Below are 23,970 nucleotides of genomic sequence, written 5' to 3' on the forward strand. Positions count from 1 at the left end.
TACTTTTATCTGACACACTTACACCTGAAACACACACACACACACACACACACACACACACACACACACACACACACACACACACACACACACACACACACCTGTGATCCTCTGACTGGCGTGGCTAGGCAGCGTGTGAGGAAGGTGTGGGTGAACATGACGTCAGCGTCACACAGGAACACCACCGGGGCTGTGATGTTGCTCTGCTCCACGCCAACCTTCAGTGCACGCGCACGTGAGAACTTCTGTGGCGGCAGCAGCAGGAAGTCAGTGTGGAGGCGAGGGATGGCAGCTGCGGCAGACTCCAGCGTGGCTCTGGCTGCCTCGCTTCCTCCATCCTCAATGTACACGACAGTCAGGCCTACCCCGAACTGCAGGTTCGTGTGCGGCGCCATCACTTGTCGCAGGTTGTCCAGGAACAGGTGGAATGCGCTGCTGCGGCCCGCCAGCGGCACCACGATGTTGATGGCGGGGTCAAGGGCAGTGGCGGTAGGACGTGTGTGGAAGACAATGCGGGGTGCGACCTGCGGCAACATCAGGGTAACGCGGTCAACATGCGGCCAGGAGGACCTGCGGCACAACACATCCACCTCCACACCCACTGTTGGCAGATGACGGTACCTGCGGGAGGAATGGAGTTCATGGCGTCAACGCAACCACTATAGATCTTTCACCTTACCTTGCCTAGATTTTCGTCCCTATGTACCTTACTTAACGTACCTTAGTGGCGGAAAAAGACAGTGCTACGCCTCTACATCCTTTGCATAATATTAATCGCATATTCTAGTATCTATCTGCTGTTACAAATGAACATTCAAGATAGAGAGATAGCAATTTTAGGCCAAGTTTAAGTAAACAGAATAGGCCTATAACAACAAGAACAAAACTGTATTATTCAGCTATACTCAATGTTCTACTTCATCTACTGTACCTTCTTGACCAACACTTTCTCTTCCTACTAACCATCTTATTTAAATAAAAAAAAAAAGTGCTTCTCATCTACTACCACCCTATGAACTGTCGGTTTGCACTTCATATATATTTCTTTTCACATACTGCTTCAATAGCAATAAAGCCTCACATGCCTCCACCTACGTCTTACCAGCATGGTACACTTATTATGAATTTCTTAGCATTAGATATTAGGTTTAGTGGCAGGCCCGAATTAGGGCTTCATGCGGCTTGGAGCCTCGCAATGTAAAGTTCAAAACACCATTTATTTTTTTATATAAACATCAGATCCTTATACAGCCTTGAGAAAAAGTTTGCCGACGGTCCCTGACATTATTGTGTTCTGCGTCCCATATTTCTCATTCCTCCTCAAACGAAAGGGTGTATCATTCCATCTCATTCTCTTTTGTTGTCTGTTTCATGCTGCTGTTGCCTGAAAAGAATCCATGTAGTTCCTCCAGTTGCCACAGCCAGAGGGGAAGTGTTGAGGAACTCTTGCGTAAGGGTGTACAGGAGAAGATGCGAGAGAATGATTATTGGAAAATGAGCATCAGATGTTTCCTATGTAAAGCCACAGTCTATCTGTTCATATATCATTCATTCCCATTAGAAGCGTTGGGATCCAGGGGTACGATACTTTTTCTGACTTTCAGGACGAGACTGACCCGTCGCCAACTTCTGGGAGGCATTATGCGAACAATAAGCCCTAACGGTCCCCTCCTTCACTCGTTATAAAGGTTCCAGCAAGCTTTCATACGTCAGCCTTTATCTCCTAATGGCGGCTCTTCGCGCTGCTCGATCTCTAGCAGCCTCTTAATTCAGTCCCTCATCCCTCAGACCACAATCTGACATCGTTCCAGGTCATTTGATCTGCTTCTCATAATTCTACCTTCAACGTTCACACCCCACACCCACCCTCGGATATAAACCCTTATGGGATTCATCAGACCACGAGGCGTCCATCTGGTTATATGGTTACCATCCAGCACAATAAAAGGTTTCCTTAGCTATAAGAAATCTTTTGGTTCGTCACTCAGTGTAGAGTCGCCAGAAGGTAGCAGTACATCATGATTGGATGATGGGCTCCCCGACCTACCACATACATTAGATATATGGCATATCCTTTGCAAAGAACTACTTCGTGACTAGCACCACATTATAGTGTTAATCTATCGGTACAGCCCAGCATTCAAGGTGGGCAGATGGCCATTTTAAACCAGGTTGGAGTACAAAGAGCACCGGATGATTTTATTCATCTGCAGAGGAGTATTAGCAGTGAAAGGATCAATGAAGGCTGTATCTAACCCCTAAAGTAAAAAAAAGTCCATCCAAAGATGTATAAAATCGTCTGGAGGTAGCAAAAATAAAAGGAAATACGTCATCGGACTGAATGAGTGAACTCTCGTATCTGAGTGAGTGGAGTGTGAGCTGGAGAGAGAGCAGCCTGATGGCGGAAGACGGTGACATGGAGGCGATTCCTTTGCGCCCAACCCTGCCAGATTAAGGTGTCTGGGTATAGATAGACAGATAGACAGGCTGATAGATACAGTAGATTCACCATCCTTACATTCGTCCATCCATATTTCATTTATCCATCCATTCATACAGCCTTCATTCCTTATCTATCCATCCACAATTAATCGTCATCCATCAGTTCATTATTCATCATTAATCTATCCATCTTTCACCCATGTCATCATCATCATCATCATCATCATCATCATCATCATCATTACTACCTAAATCCCAGCATCATCATCATTACTACCTAAATCCCAGCTGTAAGACATAACACTCAAATCACAGCATTACATTCACCTTATCCCTCACTGTTCCCTGACGAGGAGGGTGGACGAAAGAGTGAGAGCAACTTCCACTGGCCTCATGTTCGGACGAGCCTGAGGTTGCAATTACTACTACTATTACGGCTACCACTAATGCTACTAAATATTATTCATCTTATACTACTACACTTACCTAATATCACTACACTCGTCACTTGTGTAGGTGCCCAGGTGTTTTGAACTCAGGTACTTGGTCACCTTGTCGCGTACCTGTGTGAAATGATTAACCCCTTCAGTACCAGGATATACAGAGTGGTTCTTAAGTAACACTACTCTTCCACTCTGAAGGGCGATATCTTTTGTGTTGTGGAGACGGCTCATTCAGTTATCAGTGTCTATCCTGCATCATTAATTTTTTCCTACTCCCACGGCCACACCCACACCTACACCACCAATCTGGGCCGTTCCCGCAACACAGAAGAGAGTGTCAGTAGAGTTAATCGTGGAGCGTTATGTACAGATCGCCTTGTACTTCTTGCTTATCCTTGCAAACACCAGACAACTTTATTCAGATGCCGGTAATCAGATAATGGAAAACCACTTTATAGGGAAGCAGTTACCAGTGACCTACCTTAACCTGTCATTACTGCTTTCATTCTCTGTTTTATCAAATATCTATTGAACATTAAATTATTGTGTATTAATCATCATCATCATCATCATTATCACCATAGTAACTTCTTTTTTCACTCATTTATGGGCTAAGCAGCATCTAGGGAGACAAAGTTTGGACAAAGTAGCACTGGAGTATGTAATGAAATTACCCATGTATTCATTCATTCATTCTTTCAGTGTATCAACTCAGAAGCAAAATTTCAAAATTGTTTATGTAAAAGAATAAAGAGTACATCTGTTGAGAGATGACACATTGGCACATTTTGGCTCCTGCGCAAAGGATGAATTACTTCTGACTAAGGAGTTGTTGTTGTGATGTGTGTGTGTGTGTGTGTGTGTGTGTGTGTGTGTGTGTGTGTGTGTGTGTGTGTGTGTGTGTAGAAGGGCGGGTAACAGGCAGTGTTTGAGGAGAATGGGATTTGTTATTGACACTGATTCACCTTGAATATAACAGAATAGGAATGAGGTATTAGTAAAGATGTAACATATTTCAGGAGAGTAGTGTCAGAGAGGAGTCAGGTATGAGAGCAGAAAAACACGACTCACCTGGTCAAACATGTGTGCCTCCAGCCTTAACGGTCTCCTCTTGGTGGCTCCTCCAGTCGTCTCCCTGTTGTCGTACACGCTGCCTCCATCGTAGCTCGAGTAGTAGATGTGGTCGTACCTGGGGAGGGAGGTGGAAGGTGGGGAGTGGGAGTGGTGGAACGTGAACTATATTCTCTTCACTTTAACTTGGCCTAATATTTCCTTCTCTATCTTGAATGCTGAGTTGCAGCAAAATATAAACAGTTTAACATACAGGGATACTGAATCTCTCACAGCTTTTCCATTTTTATATTGAGTAACGCTCTCTTTACTTATTGTTGAATAAATTTGCATGAAAACGCAAGTAAAAGTTGCCGGTGGAATATATGGGGTAATTTGAAAGTTCCACCTCACATATTTACTTTTACAGACAAATGAGGTCGCTTCCTTCATGGGAAAACATTGGTCAGTAGAAAGAGCTATAGATATGTAAAATAATCTGGAAGAGTGTATGTGGGTGAGGTGGAGGGAGAGAGGGAGAGTGGGAGACCAACGATGAGACGAAGGGACGAAGTTGATACTGGATACATGAGAGAGAGGGGTGTGACTTGGAGAAAGGGCACCTAAATGGTAGAGAACAGGGTGACGTGGAGGCGATTTGTTTGTGGCCACCCCTTACAGGATTAAGACGTCTAAAGGTAAACAGATGGAAAGATAGATTGATTGATAGACAGGCAGACAGATTTTTTTGCTAACTCCTTTCGCTGGAAACCCTTGAGTATTTCTTTCAGAGTAACATCAGACGATTCTATTCAGCTGAGAAAAATCTAAGCACCTAACTCTTATGCTGTTTTACAGTTAATCTCATTCTTGATATGAAGACACTATGGTGCATTGCTCTGATGAATTCAGGTCTCTCTCTCTCTCTCTCTCTCTCTCTCTCTCTCACTTACAAGCTGTGTGGTATACGTGGGTAGAGTGGATCCATGGGTTCAATAGCAGGAGCCTCAGTGATGTCAAGGCCAGATGAGATTGCCCTTGGTTTGTTAGCGAGGGTAGGTTCTGACATCGGTTCTTGAGGGTCATCGTAGTCTGGCAGGCCGTCTGGTGCAAGAAACAACAAATGTAATGGTTGTGTTGCGGCGGCGTTTATTTGGGTTTGGCTTTACCACACGTGATGTCGGTATTGTTTTGTTTTTTTTAGGTTTCTGCTGTCGTTGTTGTTGTTGTTGGGTGATGATTATGGTATTGTTGTTATCCTTATTCTTTTTCTTATTTCTATTATTATTATTATTATTATTATTATTATTATTATTATTATTACTGTCGTTGTTGTTGTTGTCTTATTAATATTATATAATGGTGATGGTGATGATGATGATGATGATAATGATGGCGATCACGGTGATTATATTATCATTATTATTGTTATTATTATTATTATTATTATTATTATTATTATTATTATTATTATTCCATGACTCACTTCACTGGGCCGCCTGTTTGACAGATTTCAAGTACGTTTCTCCTTTCTCCTTAGTTATTTCTCGATCCTGCCTCACCCACTCCTAGAAATAACTATCAGCGGTGGGACGGAGATGGTGAAGATGATAATGAGGAGGAGAAGGAGAAGGAGGAGTATAATTGTGGTTATGAATGTTATTGTTCTAATAATTTATTTTTTAGTATTTCACATAATTATATCTTTGACTATTTTGGGTGGGCTGGATACCGATGCTGAAATATACAGACTCCCAGTCCATCAGCGAAGTACAGTACATGCCATAAAATGAGCCACACCTTCACTAACTCATCGTACAAGCCTTCATAATTCACCGACACAAGCCCAATCGCATATTGATAAGATAGAACATAAAAAATAACTTGCTAGACGCACACGTGCTGGACAGATACAGAGATCAACAGTGCCTTCACACGGTGCTCATCCTGTGTCAAACCTTAGTACACCTTGCAACACTATATTAACCTGTGCCAAACCTTAGTATACCTTGCAACACTATATTAACCTGTGTCAAACCTTAGTATACCTTGCAACATTATATTAACCTGTGTCAAACCTTAGTACAACACTATATTAACCTGTGTCAAACCTTAGTACAACACTATATTAACCTGTGTCAAACCTTAGTACACCTTGCAACACTATATTAACCTATGTCAAACCTTAGTACACCTTGTAACACTATATTAACCTATGTCAAACCTTAGTACACCTTGAAACACTATATTAACCTGTGCCAAACCTTAGTACACAAACCTGTGCCAAAGCTTAATGCACCTTGCAACATTATATAAACCTGTGCCAAACTTTAGTACACATTGCAGCAGTATATTCAAGCTGTGTTAAACATACTACCCCTTGCAACACTATATTTAACCTGTGTCAGATCTTAGTACACCTTGCAACACTATATTCATCCCGTGCCATAATCTCTCATTCATTCACCATTCAAGGATTGCGGGGGCATGAATGGTGAGTGAATGGTGGTGTGACCCATTCAACTGGACAAACTTTGGTTAGTGTCTCATTCTATCAGGTTCTTTGTGACTCACTAGACTCTACCTCACTCCACTCTAAGGTGGGAAGGGAGGTCTGGATGATGATGATGATGATGATGATGATGATGATGATTGATGATTGATTGATGACTGATGATTGACTGATGATTGATTGATGATTGATGATTGATTGATGATGATGATGATGATGACTGATGATTGATGATTGATTGATGATTGATTGATGATGATGATGATGATGGTGATGGTGATGGTGATGGTGATGGTGATGGTGATGAAGATGATGATGATGATGATGATTGATGATGATGATGATGATGATTGATGATGATGATGATTGATGATGATGATGATGATGATGATGGTCAAAATTTACATTCAGCCTGCGTCAAAACCTAAGGCCTTGCCTAACTTAATATTAACAAAGCGGCCTAGAACACTGCTCCATTAGTTCAGAAACCCAGATCAGTAAATGATGCTAAAACTTAATGAGACCTTATTAAACCATTGAAAGTGTAAACATTGTCAGACATAATTAGATTTTACATGAATTACCGACTCTATTCTGTTTACTCAAACTTGGCGTGAAATTATTTCTCCAGCTTGAATGTTGAGTTGTAACAAGAGAGTAGTACAATAGGCTGCTGGTCAAGAGGCAGTGCTGGGTAAAGGATGAAAGCTATATCACTATTAATTTTTGCCACTGAGCCACATGAAATAAGCCACAAAAGGAGGAAATTTTGGGTCAAGTTAAGGTGAAAAATCTTTATAACCAGATAGGGTGAAATTTTGAATTATCATATCTGCAATAGATCTGGTGACTCACAGTAAACACTTACATAAGAGGGGTGGGGGGGGGAGTGGTGGTGCAGTGGTAAGAATATTCAACTTGTAACTAAAAGAACCTGAGTTCGATTTTCACGCCAGTCAGATTGATGGATCTCTTCCTATTACTCTGACTTAACTTAAAACTTATATACATCTTTCGATCTTGAATGCTCAGTTATAACAATATTAACAGTAGAATAGGGTGCCAGTCACGAAGAAGTGCTACGTCGATAATGTAGAGCCGTCCTGTTGTCTTTTTCTGCCACTAAGCAACGTGAAATATGCTGTAAAAGGACAAAATCTTGGGACAGGTTAGTGTAAAAGAAGTGTAGTTTGTTGATCCCTTGTCCCTGTTCACCCAGGCAGTAGGACTAGGCGCCTGGATATAAGCAGGCCATTGCAGGTTGTATTCTTGGAGAAGATAAAGAGTTAGAAGAAATTGCTTGCTTGCCCTGATCACCCTCGAAGATAAAAGAAAAGCATAAGACTGTAGTTAGGTGGCTTTGCAAATTTCGTAGTACCCCTTTCTTAGCGATTTGGTCTGCACATTACCCCTGAATAGTCTTTTGTTTGTTATAGATGCATAGTATGTCTATATTAAAATGATATTAATAACATATAAGACAATGTTAGGATAATCCTTAGAACAGATTTAAAGCATTCGGTGTAAGCAAGGAATTGTGATTTCGATTCACACTGAGAGCAGTCATCATTTTGTCTTCCTGAGTCAATATTTCACTCTATGTATCCATACAACTCGAAACGAACGAATCTTGAGTTTGGCTCTCTTATCATTTTTCTTCGAGGGTATTAAGCTTATGGTTTCTTCATCCCATCAATCAATACTGTAAATAAATCGCTAAGCAAGAGGTGCTACGAAGCCGCTTATGTCACCTATAATAAGGCCATAAACCAAAGTATTTTCCTTAGTCTCACACCTTGCCAGAAGCACTAGGATTAGGAAATGCTTCTCTCACTGCCTGTTCACTACACAGCAATGAAATCAAAATCTTGGTTTCATTACCCTTAATTCCACACCACAATATCAGTAGATGGATATGAATACGGAGAGAGTTTCCTGACGGCGTATTTAGAGTTACTTATACATTATGTTTCTGGGGCTTCGAACAAATGAAGCAAGATTTAAATTCATATGCTTATTGTTGATTACCTTGACCCCATAAAATCCGGGTGACGTCGTTTTTAGTTTATTCTTCCTGCTGCCAGATGAGTTTTTTCAGCTTAGGAAAGGCCTCTCATAGTGAAGGATTTAGTTAGACTATATGTTACCCCTCAGGATCGAGAAGTGTCCCCTAAGCTGCTTGAAATCATCAAGAGAGTAAAGAATACATGAAAATAAAATAAAATTATAACAAATCCTTGGTTCAGTGGGTTGAAAAAATATGAGTTTTGAGATCCATTAATTTGAATTATTTACACAGATTTCTGAACTAATAGGGCAAGATTACAGTCCACATGCTTCTCACAAGTTAGTTTAGGAAATTCTTATTACATTTTGACATCCTTACCATACCGATTACAGTAACCAGGTCTCACTACAGCTCACTTTTTATTTTACATTTTTTTACATTTCTGAGGCTCCGAACTGATGAAGCGAGTTTTAAACCCATCTGATTATTATTGACTGGTTTAGTAAAGCTGCATTTGTTTCGACATGGCTGAGTAACGGTGAAAGATCTAAAGGAGCTAACTTAAGTAACTTCAAACACTCATAATTAATGCTCATTAGTTTACCAAGCAAGGTCTCATCCTGTTCTGACATGGCTTTGAGAGGGTTTTGACATGGTATGGAGAGTGTATATGCTCTATTGAAACAATATTTCAACCCGTCTGATTATTACTGGTTGGTTTGGCAGGGATCAATCAGTTCTGACACAGTTTCGAGATGCTACAAAGAGACTACTGAAGTGTGATCCAGCCCATTTGATTACTGTTGACTAGTTAAATATATCAACAATTTTTTATGCAGTTCCAGTGTGGAGTAAAGAAACTGTTATGTATAATCTCCTCCACTTCTAAGTTCTCCTGGGATTGGTGTGTTGAGTCTTGTATGAGACCAGTGTTTTGACGTCTCATGTTTACTGTGGTCTGATCACTATAATTGGTTTGTTTCAACACGACAGACATGAGACATAAACTAATACATTAGTGTCACATACAACCTTCAACACATCACTCCCTGTAGTGCTTACAAGTGAAGACAGTTGTGCAGGTATTAGCTTTAGGAACTAATCCGAGATGATGCAGACAGGAGCAAGGACTGTACAAGGGCGACTCAGACGCAGTTTCGACATAGTTTCCAGACAGACCAAGGAACTACTGGAGCGAGATCTAAACCCACCTGATTACTGCTGATTAGTTGAACACGATATCTGTAGACTGACACGGTTCCGGGATGGGGTAAAAAGAAATAAAATATTGGCTATGAATGTACAGTACAAGGATTAGCTGTAGGAACTGACTTGAAATGAATCAAACGAGAGTAAAGACTATAATTATGATCACAGATCAGACACATTTTAGTTTCGAGACCCACGCCATTAAAAATCTTGAAATGCATCTGCAAGGGAGTAAACAGTTGACAATGGTTGTATAAGAACAAGCATTAGGAACTGACCTGGGATGAAGTAGACGAGAGTTAAGACTACGCCTGCGCAGATCACACGGGCCACACAGACGCAGGGGGACGCCAGACGTATCGCCATCCCTCTGCCCTGACTCCGGGACATCCGACGGGCCTGCTTCGATTCCTCTGCTTCTCGTCCGTCTTGTGAGTATCTCTAGAGTTCTTTCACTTTGGCTTGGCCTAAATTTCCGTCCTTTTGCAACTTACTTCAGGCAGAATAATGTCAGGCAGAAAAAGACTGCCACGAGTCTACATGCATTCCATAGTACCTCTTCGTGACTAGTGTCATATTCTAGTGTTAATCTCATGTCACAACGCGGCATTCAAAATAGAAAGATGGCAGTTTTAGGCCAAGTTAGAGTAAACAAAGTATTGTGTTAGTCTTTACCCTGAATTCCTCTGCTCGTTTGTGTTGTGTTTCATTACAACACAAACAGGTTAACTGAAAGGGATGTAAGATAGTTCGCTTTTCACAGGAAAAAAAAAAATCAAAGGGCAGTGGGATTATATACATGGATCTCCTGCTAATTGCTCATCTGGGTCATAACTAATGTGCATTTACCTGCGTTATATAATGTTTATGACTGGAATAAAATTTATGGACATGCATTGGCGTTATAACCATAAGGTGTGACGTTTTTTATGACTATGTTTATGAGTTTAAATACAGTAAGACAGTATCTGTGAAGGAAGGGTGCGTTTATAATTCAGCGCGAGCGCGCACACACACACACACACACACGTGTGTGTGTGTGTGTGTGTGTATATATATATATATATATATATATATATATATATATATATATATATATATGTATGTATATATATTGCCTCATAGCCAGAATTCATCAAGATTTCCTAGTCAGAAAAATATTTTACCCTGAAGCCAATGTCAGTGGCTCACAGGAACCAGACAGTGGAGAGAGGAAATTAATTAAAGAAAATAAAATGCAGAGGGTTAGGACAGACAAAGTACAAGGGAAAGAGAGACAGCAAAGAGAATGTAGATAAAAGTGTCCCTCTTAGTCACCTCTTACGACAAGCAGCGAATACTGGGGAAGTATTCTATCCCCCATCCCCAGGACAGTTTAAAGGAGACAGTTTAGTACAGGATGTGCCAGAGTGGACTGCTACAGGAAGAAGAGGCAGAGGTAGGCCACGGGAAACCTGGTTACGGACAATGAAAAGAGAAGCAGGAGAGGAGTGTTGGTGAGACCTGTAGGAGATGGCAAGAGACAAATATTGGTGGAGGGAGTTCATTGAGGCCCTATGCATCCCGTGGGGTGCCACAGGAAATGATTGATTGACTGACTGATATATACATATACATATATATATATATATATATATATATATATATATATATATATATATATATATATATATATATATATATATATATATATATATACATATATATATCATACAATGACAGGGAGAGGTAGGGAGCTGGCTGACATGATGAACAGAAGAAAAGAGGGAGTACTGTGTGTGAGAGAAACAAGGTGAAAAGGAAACAGGGCGTGTGACATCGGAGCTGGGGGTAAACTCATCTATAGCGAGGCAAATGCGCAAGGAAGAAACGGTGTTGGAATAATCTTGAATAAGAATAGGAAGGATGTGCTGGTGGGAGTGGGAAGGAAAAGTGATCGGATAATGAGGGTGAAACTGGAACATGGTGGCTTTGTGCTAAATGTGGTTTGTGCCTATGCACCGCAGTTCGGGTGTAGTGAGGGAGAACAGAAGGAATTCTGGAGGCATCTGGTTCTGCATGAAGTACTGGTACGGGTTCCAGAAGGAAAAGGGGCTTTCGTCGGAGGAGATCTGAATGGCCGTGTGGGTAGGGAGAGGGATGTGTTTTCTAGAGTGCATGGTGGTTTCGGAAATGCAGTGATAAACGCAGGAGAGAGTATAATTTACTTCGCACTGGCAGCGGACATGGCTACTCTAAATACTTTCTTTAAAAAGCCTGCAGATCAAATTATCACTTACAAAAGTGGACAAAGAGTCAAACTGATTTCCTGCTGTGTAGAAGGAACCACAGGAAAGAAACTGTGAACTGAAAAGTGATAAATGGTGAGAGCTTTGCGGCACAGCATCAGCTGGTAGTGATGAATTGCGAAATCATAGGAAACAACAGGAAACAGCAAGAATGAAATGGTGGAAGTTGAATGAGGAGGAGTTAATGAGCGAGTTAAGAACTAGCATTATGAGAGAAATAACACCAGAGGAGAATGTAAACGAGTGGTGGGAGAAAGACGGCAGGAGAATCAAGTAGGTAGGGGAAGAACTGCCGGGCAAAATATATAGAAAAAGCTCCCCACAAGATTAGGAAACATGGTGGTGGAATGAGGAGGTGCAGGAAAAGGTATAAGAGAAGAAAGAGGCGAAGAAGAAATTTGATAGAACTGAGAATGAAGAAGACAAAGAGAGATTAAAAAAGCAAATAAAGCAGCCAAAAAAGCAGTAGCAAGGGCAAAGGCAAAAGTAATCAATCAGTCTACGAGGAACTGGAAACACCGGAAGAACAGAAGATCTTTGCGTTGTGAAAAAGAAGGAACAAAGTGACAAAAGATCTTACGCATACAAAGCAAATAAAGGATGGTGGGGGTAGGGTACTGAGCGCAGAGGAAGGCATAAAAGGAAGGTGGAAAGAGTATTTCGAGAAGTTATTAAACGAGGAAAAGAAGAGGAGAGTTTCGGAGATGGGACGCCAAATGAGAGGGAAAGACCTGACTTTAGTTTCTGAAGAAGTCCAGCCAGCACTGGAAAAGATGAAAAATGGCAAGGCAGAGAGACCGGATGAAATACCAGCAGAGGCACGGAAAAGCTTGGGAGAAGATGGAGTCGATGTACTTGCAGATTTAATGCAGAAGATATATGATCATGAGAAAATACCGGAGGTTTGGCGAGACAGTGTGATAGTATCGATCTATAAGGAAAAAAGGTGATATCCAGGATTGTGGGAACTATCGGGGTATAAGCTGATGTCACGTACATTGAAAATATGGGGAAGAATAAAAAATAAAAGGTTAAGGTAGGAAACAGAGACTGGTGAACAACAATTCGGATTTATGCCAGGAAATGGAACAATAGATGCAATCTTTGCAGCGCGCCAAATCCAGGAAAAATTTGGAGAGAAACACAGAAAGCTGCATATGATTTTCGTCGACTTGGAAAAAGCGTATGATACTGTGCCAGGGCATGAAGTATGAAGATGTATGAGAGAGAAGGGCTTTTCAGAAAAGTATGTGGGACTAGATAAAGGTATGTATGACCGGGCGAGAACTCAAGTCAGAATTGGTGTTGGTGTGATAGAGAAGTTTCCAGTAAAAGTTGGTCTACATAAGGAATCCTCGGTGAGTTACTATATCTTGCTTCGTTAATGGATGTTCTGGGGAAAAGCAACATTGAAGAGGCTCCATGGGTTATGTTGTTTGAAGATGATACTATGCTGATAGATATCACCAGAGAGGGGGTAGAACGGAAGTTGGAGGGGTGGAGAAAGGAAATGGAGGATAGAGGACTTTAAGTTAGTAAGAGAAAGATAGAATATATATGATTTAATGGAGAAGAAGAACAGGGAGATGTGAGTTTGCTAGGAGAAATGTCGAAAAGAGTTGGGATATTCAAGTATCTGGGCTCGAATATAACAGCTGACGGTGGACTGGATTCCGAGATTAACCATAGGTTGCAGGCAGGATGGAGAAACTGTAAGGATATGTCAGGAGTGTTATGTGATAGACAAATCAGTGCAAGAGTGAAAGGAAAAGTATACAAAACAGTGGTAAGGCCTGCAGTGTTATGCGGTTCGGAAACTTGGCCTAAAAAGAAGTCTCAGGAGAGAAGCTGGAGGTGGCGGAGATGCGGATGTTGAGATGGATGAGCTGGGTCACGAGAATGGATAAGATCAGGAATGAGAGAATTAGGGGAATGATTAAGGTTGTGGAAATCTCGAAGTAGGTGCAGGAGGGGCGACAACAATGGTAGGGACATGTAATGAGAAAGAATGAGGACTATTTCGGTAGAAGAGTGATGGACATGGAGGTGGAGGGTAGAAGGAGAAGGGGTCAGCAGAGGAGACTGTGTATGGACTGTACACAGCGAAATATGAGGAGAGAAGAATATAGCAGGGGATGCATTTGGACGAGAAGGAGAATGGAGACGACTAGTCAGAAACAGCGATCCCATATAAACGTCGGCAAGCTGTGACAGAAGATGTATGTATATATAATATATATATATATATATATATATATATATATATATATATATATATATATATATATATATATATATATATATATATATTGTTACATAGCCTATGATTTCATCATCCTTTGTGTAATTTTAACGCACAGTATGCTGCATGTTTGATCACGAGCGTGTTCTGCCTCAGTCCCCCTTCTACCGTTATAGTAGAGTAAGTCGTCCTTTCTGTTATTCAGTGCGGGATTGTCGACCGTTTGTCCCCATCGCTTCATTTGCGCGTCCTTATTACAAGTTGTATCAGGCTCTGCTGGCCCCTATATAATGGGCTCAGTCTCTGCATCATTGCCACTTAGAGCTGCTCCTCATTTTGTTCACATCTCTGTCCTCCCCTGTACAGATATTATTATTATTGTGAGTGCTCAAGAAATCTCCAAACATCTAGCAGTTGTGTGTAATTTGAGTATAACTGTTATTGCATTTTTCTTGTACTGTATAGCATAATTTTAATTTGTAGGCCTAGTGAAGTTTTTGTAATTCATGTAGGGATCTTTATGTCCATCAGTTTTAATATTATTTTGTATCTGTAATAATTTATCTGACATTCACTGAGTATTATCTGGTATCTCATTTTATCAGGGCTGACTTAGATAAATTTACTCTTGCTAATTTCGTGTTAATAGAGGCTATTGCAGTTAACCATATATTTAACCTGTTTATTTGCCATTACATTATCCTTATGAGTCCTGAATGTTTTGTTGTTAGTTTGAGCATTAAACTTTAACTTGTAATTTTATCTAACTCTTTTGTTTTGAACCTGGAACTTTACGGGACAGTAGTGACTCTTCGTATTCTCACTTAAAGTGTACATTATCTTTCTCTGTTCCGTAACATAAATTTGGCGACCTCATATCAGGATATTCAGGATATTATCATAAGGATATTGTTTGATATTTTGTGACTGTGATATATTCATGATGGCTACTATTTCTACACTTGATGAAGCCAGGGATTTTTTGTCAAATGTGCAAACAGTGTGTGATATAGAAAACAGAACAAAGAATGAACTTAAGCTTGTTGCTCAACAATTGGGAATTGTTGTTCGCTCTCATCATTCTAAAGATCAAATTGTTGACATGATTAATGAAAGCTTGTTTAATGTAACTCCTCCAAATGAGCAAACGCAGATTGAATTAGCTAAGTTACAGCTAGCCCTGCAGGAGGCCCGTGCTAAGGAGGCTGAGTTTCACGCACAAGTTGAACTTGCTAGGATTCAGGCAGACCATGAGTATCGCATGAAACAATGTGGAACTGGATCATCTAGCTCTGATGATTTTGATGTGGCTAAAAATGTTAAACTTGTCCCTCCTTTTAATGAATCTGATTTAACAAAGTATTTTCAGTTGTTTGAGAGGGTAGCTACAGGTTTTAATTGGCCTAAGGAGTATTGGCCAGTACTCCTTCAAACTGTTCTCACCAAGTAAAGCTCAAGTAACTTATGCATCTTTGCCTCCAGGATCAGTCTGATAATTATGATGTAGTAAAGAGCTTGATTCTTAAGGCCTATGAGCTTGTTCCTGAAGCTTATAGAGTAAAATTTAGGACAACTTACAAGCAAGATAAGCAATCCCATGTTGAGTATGCAAGAATCAAAGAAGATTTATTAGAGCAGTGGTTAAATTCTAAGAATGTGGATTCTGATTTTGGTAAATTTAAGCAGATGATTTTGCTGGAGGATTTCAAAAGGTGTATTAGTAAAGATGTAAGCCTATATCTTGATGAGAAAAGAATAGATAATTTGTCTGATGCTGCAGTTTTAGCTGATGAGTATGTTCTCACTCACAAAGAGATATTCTAGAGAAAAAGGGAAAGCTGAGAGTAAGTACGTTGCCTCTACTCAGAGTACAGGTAACAGGAAAGAGAATAAGGATGATGTTTCTCAGGAAGTAAATACCAACTTCACCTCTAGATTTCAGAAAAGTAAATGTACTTATTGTAGTAAGCTTGGTCATACTACGGAGAGATGTTTCAGGAGACAGCGTGATGTGAACAAAAGGAGTCTTTAAATATTCAGTCAATTGGTCTAGTGTCCACTCTTGAGAGTTCCCAGAATTCTTTAACTGAGTTAACTGAACCTGCTTTGAGGGGTAACTTAAATTCTCATGATGGAGCTCCTCTTTTGAGCAGTAACGTGGGTGACACTCTCAAGAGTTCATGTGCTAATTTCCTGTCTGATGGTTTTGTCAGTCCTCTGGACAGTAATGACAGGAAATCAGTTAAAATATATCGTGATACAGGTGCTTGCCAATCCCTTATGCTGACCAGTGTTCTAGGCTCTAATGTTAATTCCTCTGATGAAACTGTAATCTTACAAGGTGTAGGGAATAATTACTTCTCTGTTCCTCTGTGCAGAGTGAATTTAGAGTCTGGTTTTGTTAATGGTTCCGTTATGGTTGGGTTGGTTGAGACACTCCCAATGTCAGGTGTAACTTTCTTACTTGGAAATGATATTGGTGGAAGTCAAGTGTGTCCAGCTCCTCAGTTGTCTAGTGAGCCAGTGGCTGCGACCCAGGATTGTGATGTCCCTGATGTGTTCCCTGCATGTGCTGTCACTAGGGCTAAGTCTAAAGTTACTGGTGATTTAGAGGATAATGATGATGATGATGTTAGCTGACACTTTTCTTGCTAATTTGGACCACTCACCAGATGAGGCAGTACCCCGTAGTATTGATAATTTGTCTCGTCAAGAGTTGGTTGAGTTGCAGGTTGCTGACCCTGAGTTGAAAGGTCTAGCTAACTCTGCTTGCAGTGAGGAAGAGTCAGCCGGTGCTTCTACTTGTTATTATGTAAAAGTCAGGAGTACTTATGAGGAAGTGGAGACCCCCAACAGCATCAGCCGACTGTGAATGGGAGGTTGTACATCAAGTTGTCATCCCTCGTGTTTGTAGGCAGGATATCATTAGAGTGGCTCATGATTCCAGTTTGGCAGGACACCTTGGAGTGAGGAAGACTGTGGCACGCATTTTGAAACACTTCTACTGGCCAGGTATCTTCAGGGATGTTTCCTGGTATTGTGAGTCGTGTCACACCTGTCAAGTTGTGGGGAAGTGTAATCAGACCGAAAAGGTTGCACCTCTAGTTCCCATTCCTCCTTTTGAGGCGCCTTTCACTCGTGTGTTGGTGGATATTGTGGGCCCTCTTCCTAAGACTTCTTCGGGATTTTCTTGTGTGTTGACCATGATTGATGTGGCTGCTCGTTGTCCAGAAGCCATTCCACTTGGAAGCATCTCAGCAAAGAGCGTGGTTGGGGAGGTGCTAGGGTTCTTCCCTAGGTTTGTTCTGCCCAAGGAGGTACAGTCAGACCGAGGAAGTAGTTTCATGTCGAATGTTTTCAAGCAGTCTCTGAAAGAGTTGGGCATCTCCCAGATCACGTCTTCAGCTTACCATCCCCAGACCCAAGGAGCGTTGGAGAGATATCATCAAACACTCAAGTCGGTGCTCAAGAAATACTGTTTGGAACATCAGAAAGACTGGGATAAAGGTCTTCCATTCGTTGTGTTTGCCGCAAGAGAATCTCCAAATGAATCACTGGGCTTCTCACCCTTTGAACTACTGTTTGGCCATGAAGTAAGAGGACCCCTTAAGCTACTCAAGGAATGCTGGCTGTCGGAGGAAGATGACGTCAACCTGCTGGAGTATGTGATGAATTTCAAAGAACGGCTGTCCACTGCTTTACAGCTGGCGAGAGAGAATTTAGGAGCTGCTCAGGAGAAGATGAAGACTTGGTATGATAAGAAGTCCAGGTTACGCCACTTTCAGCCAGGAGATCAGGTTTTGATTCTGCTACCAGTTCATGGGCAACCTCTTCAAGCCAAGTTTAGTGGCCCTTATTTCGTGGAGAAGAAACTCAGTGATGTCAACTATGTCATCGCCACACCAGATCGTAGAAAGAGCAAGCAACTATGTCACATCAACATGCTAAAGTTATATCACAGGCGGGACGAAAATAATCCAGTCTGCACTGTAGCTGTTCCACCTGAGTCTGCAAGTGAAGCTCTCCCACATGCAGTATGAGCCCGAGTGATAGTTTGGGGAAGATCCTGATATCATGAATGATCTCCAGACTAAGCTTTCTCATCTACCTCCCAAGGAAAGGCAGGAGTTTTCGGCATTACTGCAGGAGTACCCGCAAGTGTTCCGTGCCACTCCAGGAAGAACCACTGTGTTGATGCATGGTGTCGATGTTGGAGACGCAAAGCCAATTAAACTGCCTCCTTACCGTGTGAACCCAGTGAAAGTTCCTCTCATCCAGAAGGAGCTTGGCTACCTGTTGGACCACAAGATGATTGAGCCCTGTCAGAGCGAGTGGAGTTCTCCTGTCACTCTAGTCCCTAAGCCAGGTGGGTCACAGCGGCTTTGCATCGACTACAGACGTGTTAATCAGATAACTAAAACAGACACTTACCCTCTCCCTCGTGTGGAAGATTGCATAGACAAGATTGGAAAGGCTAGGTACATAAGTAAGTTTGATTTGTTAAAGGGATACTGGCAAGTACCTATGACTGAACGTGCTAGGGGAGATCTCATTTTTTGTAACATTAGGAAAGACCTTTGCATGGTCTGTAATGCCATATACAGATTGTTTTTAGAGTAATAAGAAATTTCCTTTGTAAATTTCTTTTTTCTTTGTGGGGGAGGTGTTAAATAGCCTATGATTTCATCATCCTTTGTGTAATTTTAACGCACAGTATGCTGCATGTTTTATCACTATCGAGTTCTGCCTCTGTCCACCCCTACTACCGTTATAGTAGAGTAAGTCGTCCATTCTGTTATTCAGTGAGGGATTGACGACCGTTTGTCCCCATCCATTCAATTGCGCGTCCTAATTACAATTAGTAACAGGCTATGATGCCCCCTATATAATGAGCTCAGTCTCTGCATCATTGCCACTTAGAGCTGCTCCTCATTTTGTTCACATCTCTGTCCTCCCCTGTACAGATATTATTATTATTGTGAGTGCTCAAGAAATCTCCAAACATCTAGCAGCTGTGTGTAATTTGAGTATAACTGTTATTGCATTTTTTCTTGTACTGTATAGCATAATTTTAATTTGTAGGCCTAGTGAAGTTTTTGTAATTCATGTAGGGATCTTTATGTCCATCAGTTTTAATATTATTTTGTATCTGTAATAATTTATCTGACATTCACTGAGTATTATCTGGTATCTCATTTTATCAGGGCTGACTTAGATAAATTTACTCTTGCTAATTTCGTGTTAATAGAGGCTATTGCAGTTAACCATATATTTAACCTGTTTATTTGCCATTACATTATCCTTATGAGTCCTGAATGTTTTGTTGTTAGTTTGAGCATTAAACTTTAACTTGTAATTTTATCTAACTCTTTTGTTTTGAACCTGGAACTTTACGGGACAGTAGTGACTCTTCGTATTCTCACTTAAAGTGTACATTATCTTTTCTCTGTTCCGTAACAATATATATATATATATATATATATATATATATATATATATATATATATATATATATATATATATATATATATATATGATATAGATAGGTCAATATATATACATATAGATACACAGATAGATAGATAAATAAATAGATACATATATATGCATATACATAGATGGATAAATAGATAGATGGATACTTATATATACATATAGACAGACAGATATTATGTATGTGTGTGCACGCGCATGTGCATACGTACTTTTTTTGTGTATGTACAGGTATGTGTGTGTGTGTATTTCTGATGCAGTACTTTATGGCATTTGTTACATGTGTGTGTCTGTGTATATGTATGTATGCCTATGTTTATGTATGTATATGTACGTCCGTGTACTGTACGTTTGCCATGTTCTTCTTGCCTTTTTTTCACAGTACATATATTTACTGTACTTTGTTCCTTTTCGGATTTTCTCTCCAGGTTTCTTTCAGTTTTTCTTTTTCATCCAGTCTTCTTTCTGGCCAGTTCATGTCAGTTTTCTTATTTTCTTTACCCTCTCTCATGTCATCTTTTCCATATCCTTTTACCACACTTTGTCTAACTGCAAACACAGGCTGGTCCATAAATAGCGCTGCACTAGAAACTCACCTAAGGTAACTTACGTGTTGCGGTGACGGCTCAGTCTTCTGGTGTGGGCGTGAGTGTGGCAGTGGGAAGAGGAACTGAATGAATGAAAACGCAGACTAAGCCGTCCCCATAACACACGAGAAATTCCTCAGCGAAGGTGAAGAGGAGTGTTATATATGGACAGCCTGTGTAGCATCCACTCCTCCCCTTACCACCCCAGGCCCGGGATTCCTCGTAGGGTAAACAGGCTCCCCAAACACCTCTTCCTTAGCGATTTATTTTGAGGAATTGCTGGTTATTATCCTTTTGTCCGTTATTCATGCAGAGTATGGCGATACTGGAATGGTTTTTGTAACACAGAATAGGAGAGTAGGGTATAAATAGCACATAAAGGTATAAAAAATAAATAGCTTAGGAAAATGTGTTGGGGAGCTTCCTTAACTGACGAGGAGTCAGGCTGTTTATTATTCACTACTGCTTCTCATATCTGTAGTCTTAATGCTGTTCCATTTACCTCACAACACTCACTGACTCGTATCCTCGTTCAGTAAGCAGGCTCCCTAGCACCTCTTCCTCGGCGATTTAGTTTTGGATCCGGTAGCTTAATATCTTTTCGTACAGTAAGTAACAATAATCGTGTCGTGAAATTGGGTGAAAACATAAGCTAACGGGCTAAGCGTCTGGTACATTCCGCCGTCTGTCATACGGATGGTTCATAATGTTTCACGAGTTACATACATTATTTTAATCTTCGGACAAAACCGCGACACGACTACTGTTGCTCACTGTACCTTACTTATGCAGAGTATGGCGATGTTAGGATGGTTTAAGCAACACAGAAGGCGATAGTAACATATTATAAGTAAAAAAATCGCTTAGGAAGGGGTGTTAAGGAGCTTCCTTAGCCGACGAGGCTGCAGGTCAATGTCTCTTCTTCGGCAGCATTTACACTCACTCCAGTTTTGGTTGACATTATTTTGGTTTTCTCTTTTTACCGTATATGTCTACAGGATTTCTTCTTTTTTTTGTTTTACATTCGTTCTTTTTGGACTCATTCGGATTTTCCAGTATACAGCATAGTTCACTGTACTTTCAACTTCACTGTAGAAATATCTGCACGTAGCTCATTAACACTTACTGCCTTCATGTTCTTCAGATTTTTCTAAGCCTTCCTCACTTGTGCCACTGACACATTCTCGGACACCACATTCCTCGTCTGTGCACCACGACATCCACGTATATCAGTAACAACTATTGCCTTAACATTCGCATTTATGTTTTATTTCAGAATGGTCTCTCACTTAGCAACCCAAAATGTATGATGATTTTTGCTTCTCGTTCTTTCTCTTTCTTTTATTTTTTCTTTTTCTTTTCTTTCTTCCATTCTTTCTTTCATCACTTTGTCTTTCTTTCTGCTTTGTTTTGATATTGCTTGAACACAGTACTTAGATATGGAAAAACCCTTTCCCGACACGCTCAGTACAAGCTTTCTTTCATAAGTAAAAAAAAAAAAAAAGAAAGAAAAAAGAAAGAAATTGCTCAGCAGCAACAGAAAAAAATATATAATTATAGGGATTACTAAATATAACTACTTTGGAATATCTGTGACAGTGGTGCAAGAGGCCAGCGGTGATGGTGATATTATCAGATGGTGGATTTGTGGTGGTGATGGCGCGGGGGGTGGGAGGGAAGTGAGGGAATGAGGAGTGATCACACCGCTAACGTGTACATTACTCAGCCGAAACACACACACACACACACACACACACACACACACACACACACTTTCCCTCACCCTTACAACACCTGTCCATGCGTCCACTTCACGCCGTAGGTACTGTTAGAGAGAGAGTAGTAGTAGTAGTAGTAGTAGTAGTAGTAGTAGTAGTAGTAGTAGTAGTAGTAGTAGTATATTCAAGCTAACACAAGCCACTTAAACTCAGCTAAGAATTAGTCGTAAGAGCCTGAAGGTATTAATACTGCCACCATTGACCCTTTCATGGTGCAGACAACTCTAGTTTTTCACTCCACCTAATGAAAGTACACTTGATTCAGCCAAAGGTGACCATAGCAGCCCAAGAGGGTTAATCCGCTTTGGGGAGATTTCTCAAAGTTGAGGAGATTTATTATAGTTTCTGCTTGTGAAGTGCGTTTAGGATTCCGGGAACTTGAATAGTGAGTGAATGACAGGGCGGCCCATTCAGTTTGGCAGACTTTATCTACAGTAGTTTCTCCATACTATCAAGTTTCTTTCTCTCTTGACCCAACCTCACCCCATCCTCGGGTGGTAAAGAGGAATTGATGTTGAGCCAACCCTTTCAACACATTTTCGTCCATCATATTAATTTTACTACAACAGGCGATTTGATCCAATTTAGGAGAAACTTTATGAAATGAAAGAGTTACATATACTGTTGTCAACTCTTTACTGCTAGGACGCTCCCTAGCAACATAGAAAAACAGAAAATTAAAACTTTGTTGCTACTACGTCGCTCTGCGGCAATAGATAGATAGATAGATAGACAACAAACTAAAACTAACATTAATGAAAAGAAACGGATGGATGGACTTACTGACAAAGCTAGTCAAAGGAAAATAGATATATACTAAGTGATGGACAGATATTTTGAAATATAATTTAATTAACATCTAAATAATGGAATCAAGCTGTGTATGTGCGTCTGTTTGTGCCTTGTTCGTTTCTTCACGTGAACGGTAACAAATATCAACCTAATTCATTTTTGCATTAGGTCGGCGTAAGTCCAGAGAGTGTTAGAAATAAATGGGGATCGCGCGCGACGCATCGGAGTGAAATTGTCAGAAATCGCGACAAGCCAACTTCACTTTTTCGACTTTTGGTAAAACTTGGTCATTGTGCGCTCACTAACAGTAGGGAAACAGAGATAATGGTATTTTCAAACATTTTTTGATGGAAAGGCTGTTATACTCCTTCTATTCTATTGAGTCACTTTAGGTGTGGTTCCCTCAGGACTGTGACCGCTAGCGATGCTGCCACATCTAGTCCGAGGAAGCCAACATTCTTTTTTTTTTCTTTCCTTTCGTCGAATGCTAAGTCGGTTCTTCTAAGTACACACTGTTAATGGTCCTCTGTTGCCTTTTCTTCTAAGAAATATTTATTCACATTGTAAATAACTTCTTTTGCTTGGCTGTGGAGGGCACGAGAGAGAGTTGAAGGAGATGCGTCCATGGTGGGTTATTGCTAATAAGTGACCCGGGTCACGGGGTCAGGCAGCAAGACTTGCCAACGTCGCGAAAACAACGTTGCCAAGTCTCATGAAAGTCACTGTTTTCATCATCAAAAAGAGTCATTAATAATAAGTATATAGCTTCCTTTTGGAAATGAATTTATACAGAGTATTTAAAATACATTTACAAGTAATTAATAGCTAAAAATATGAGACCAATTATTTGTAATTACAGATGTGGCACTTACGCAATCTTTACACTCATTAGCCGACCGCACCCAAAGTAACTTGATAGAATGGACACACTATAGTAGCGCAAGTGTTTGCAGGCAAGCACTAGTACGTACATACATTCATAGGTACACACACACTGATTCAGTCTGTTTATCTGTCTGTCTATCTACCTGTCTATCTGTCTATGTATCTGCCTATATCTTTACATATCTATATCTGTTCGTATCTATCTATATATCTGTATCAGTCTATCTGCATGTCTGTCTAC

The 23,970-nt window shown here is 40.6% G+C and overlaps 1 protein-coding gene across 1 annotated transcript in view; it reads right to left on the reverse strand.

Annotated features, from left to right (window-relative positions):
• LOC145396723 (chondroitin sulfate N-acetylgalactosaminyltransferase 2-like) overlaps positions 1 to 10,030 on the reverse strand; it is a 48,681-nt gene extending 38,651 nt beyond the window's left edge. The window contains exons 1-5 of the mRNA XM_080270009.1: positions 9,943 to 10,030; positions 4,889 to 5,039; positions 3,957 to 4,074; positions 2,929 to 3,005; positions 102 to 621 (exon numbers count right to left, since the gene is read on the reverse strand). Of these exons, the coding sequence (XP_080126135.1) occupies positions 102 to 621; positions 2,929 to 3,005; positions 3,957 to 4,074; positions 4,889 to 5,039; positions 9,943 to 10,030 (954 nt within the window). The remainder of the gene's footprint in view (positions 1 to 101; positions 622 to 2,928; positions 3,006 to 3,956; positions 4,075 to 4,888; positions 5,040 to 9,942) is intronic.
• Between the last annotated feature and the right edge of the window lie 13,940 nt (positions 10,031 to 23,970).

Source organism: Coenobita brevimanus, chromosome 39, assembly GCF_032717465.1.
Source record: "Coenobita brevimanus isolate Jiangsu-jjx chromosome 39, ASM3271746v2, whole genome shotgun sequence".
NCBI classification, from domain to species: domain Eukaryota; kingdom Metazoa; phylum Arthropoda; class Malacostraca; order Decapoda; family Coenobitidae; genus Coenobita; species Coenobita brevimanus.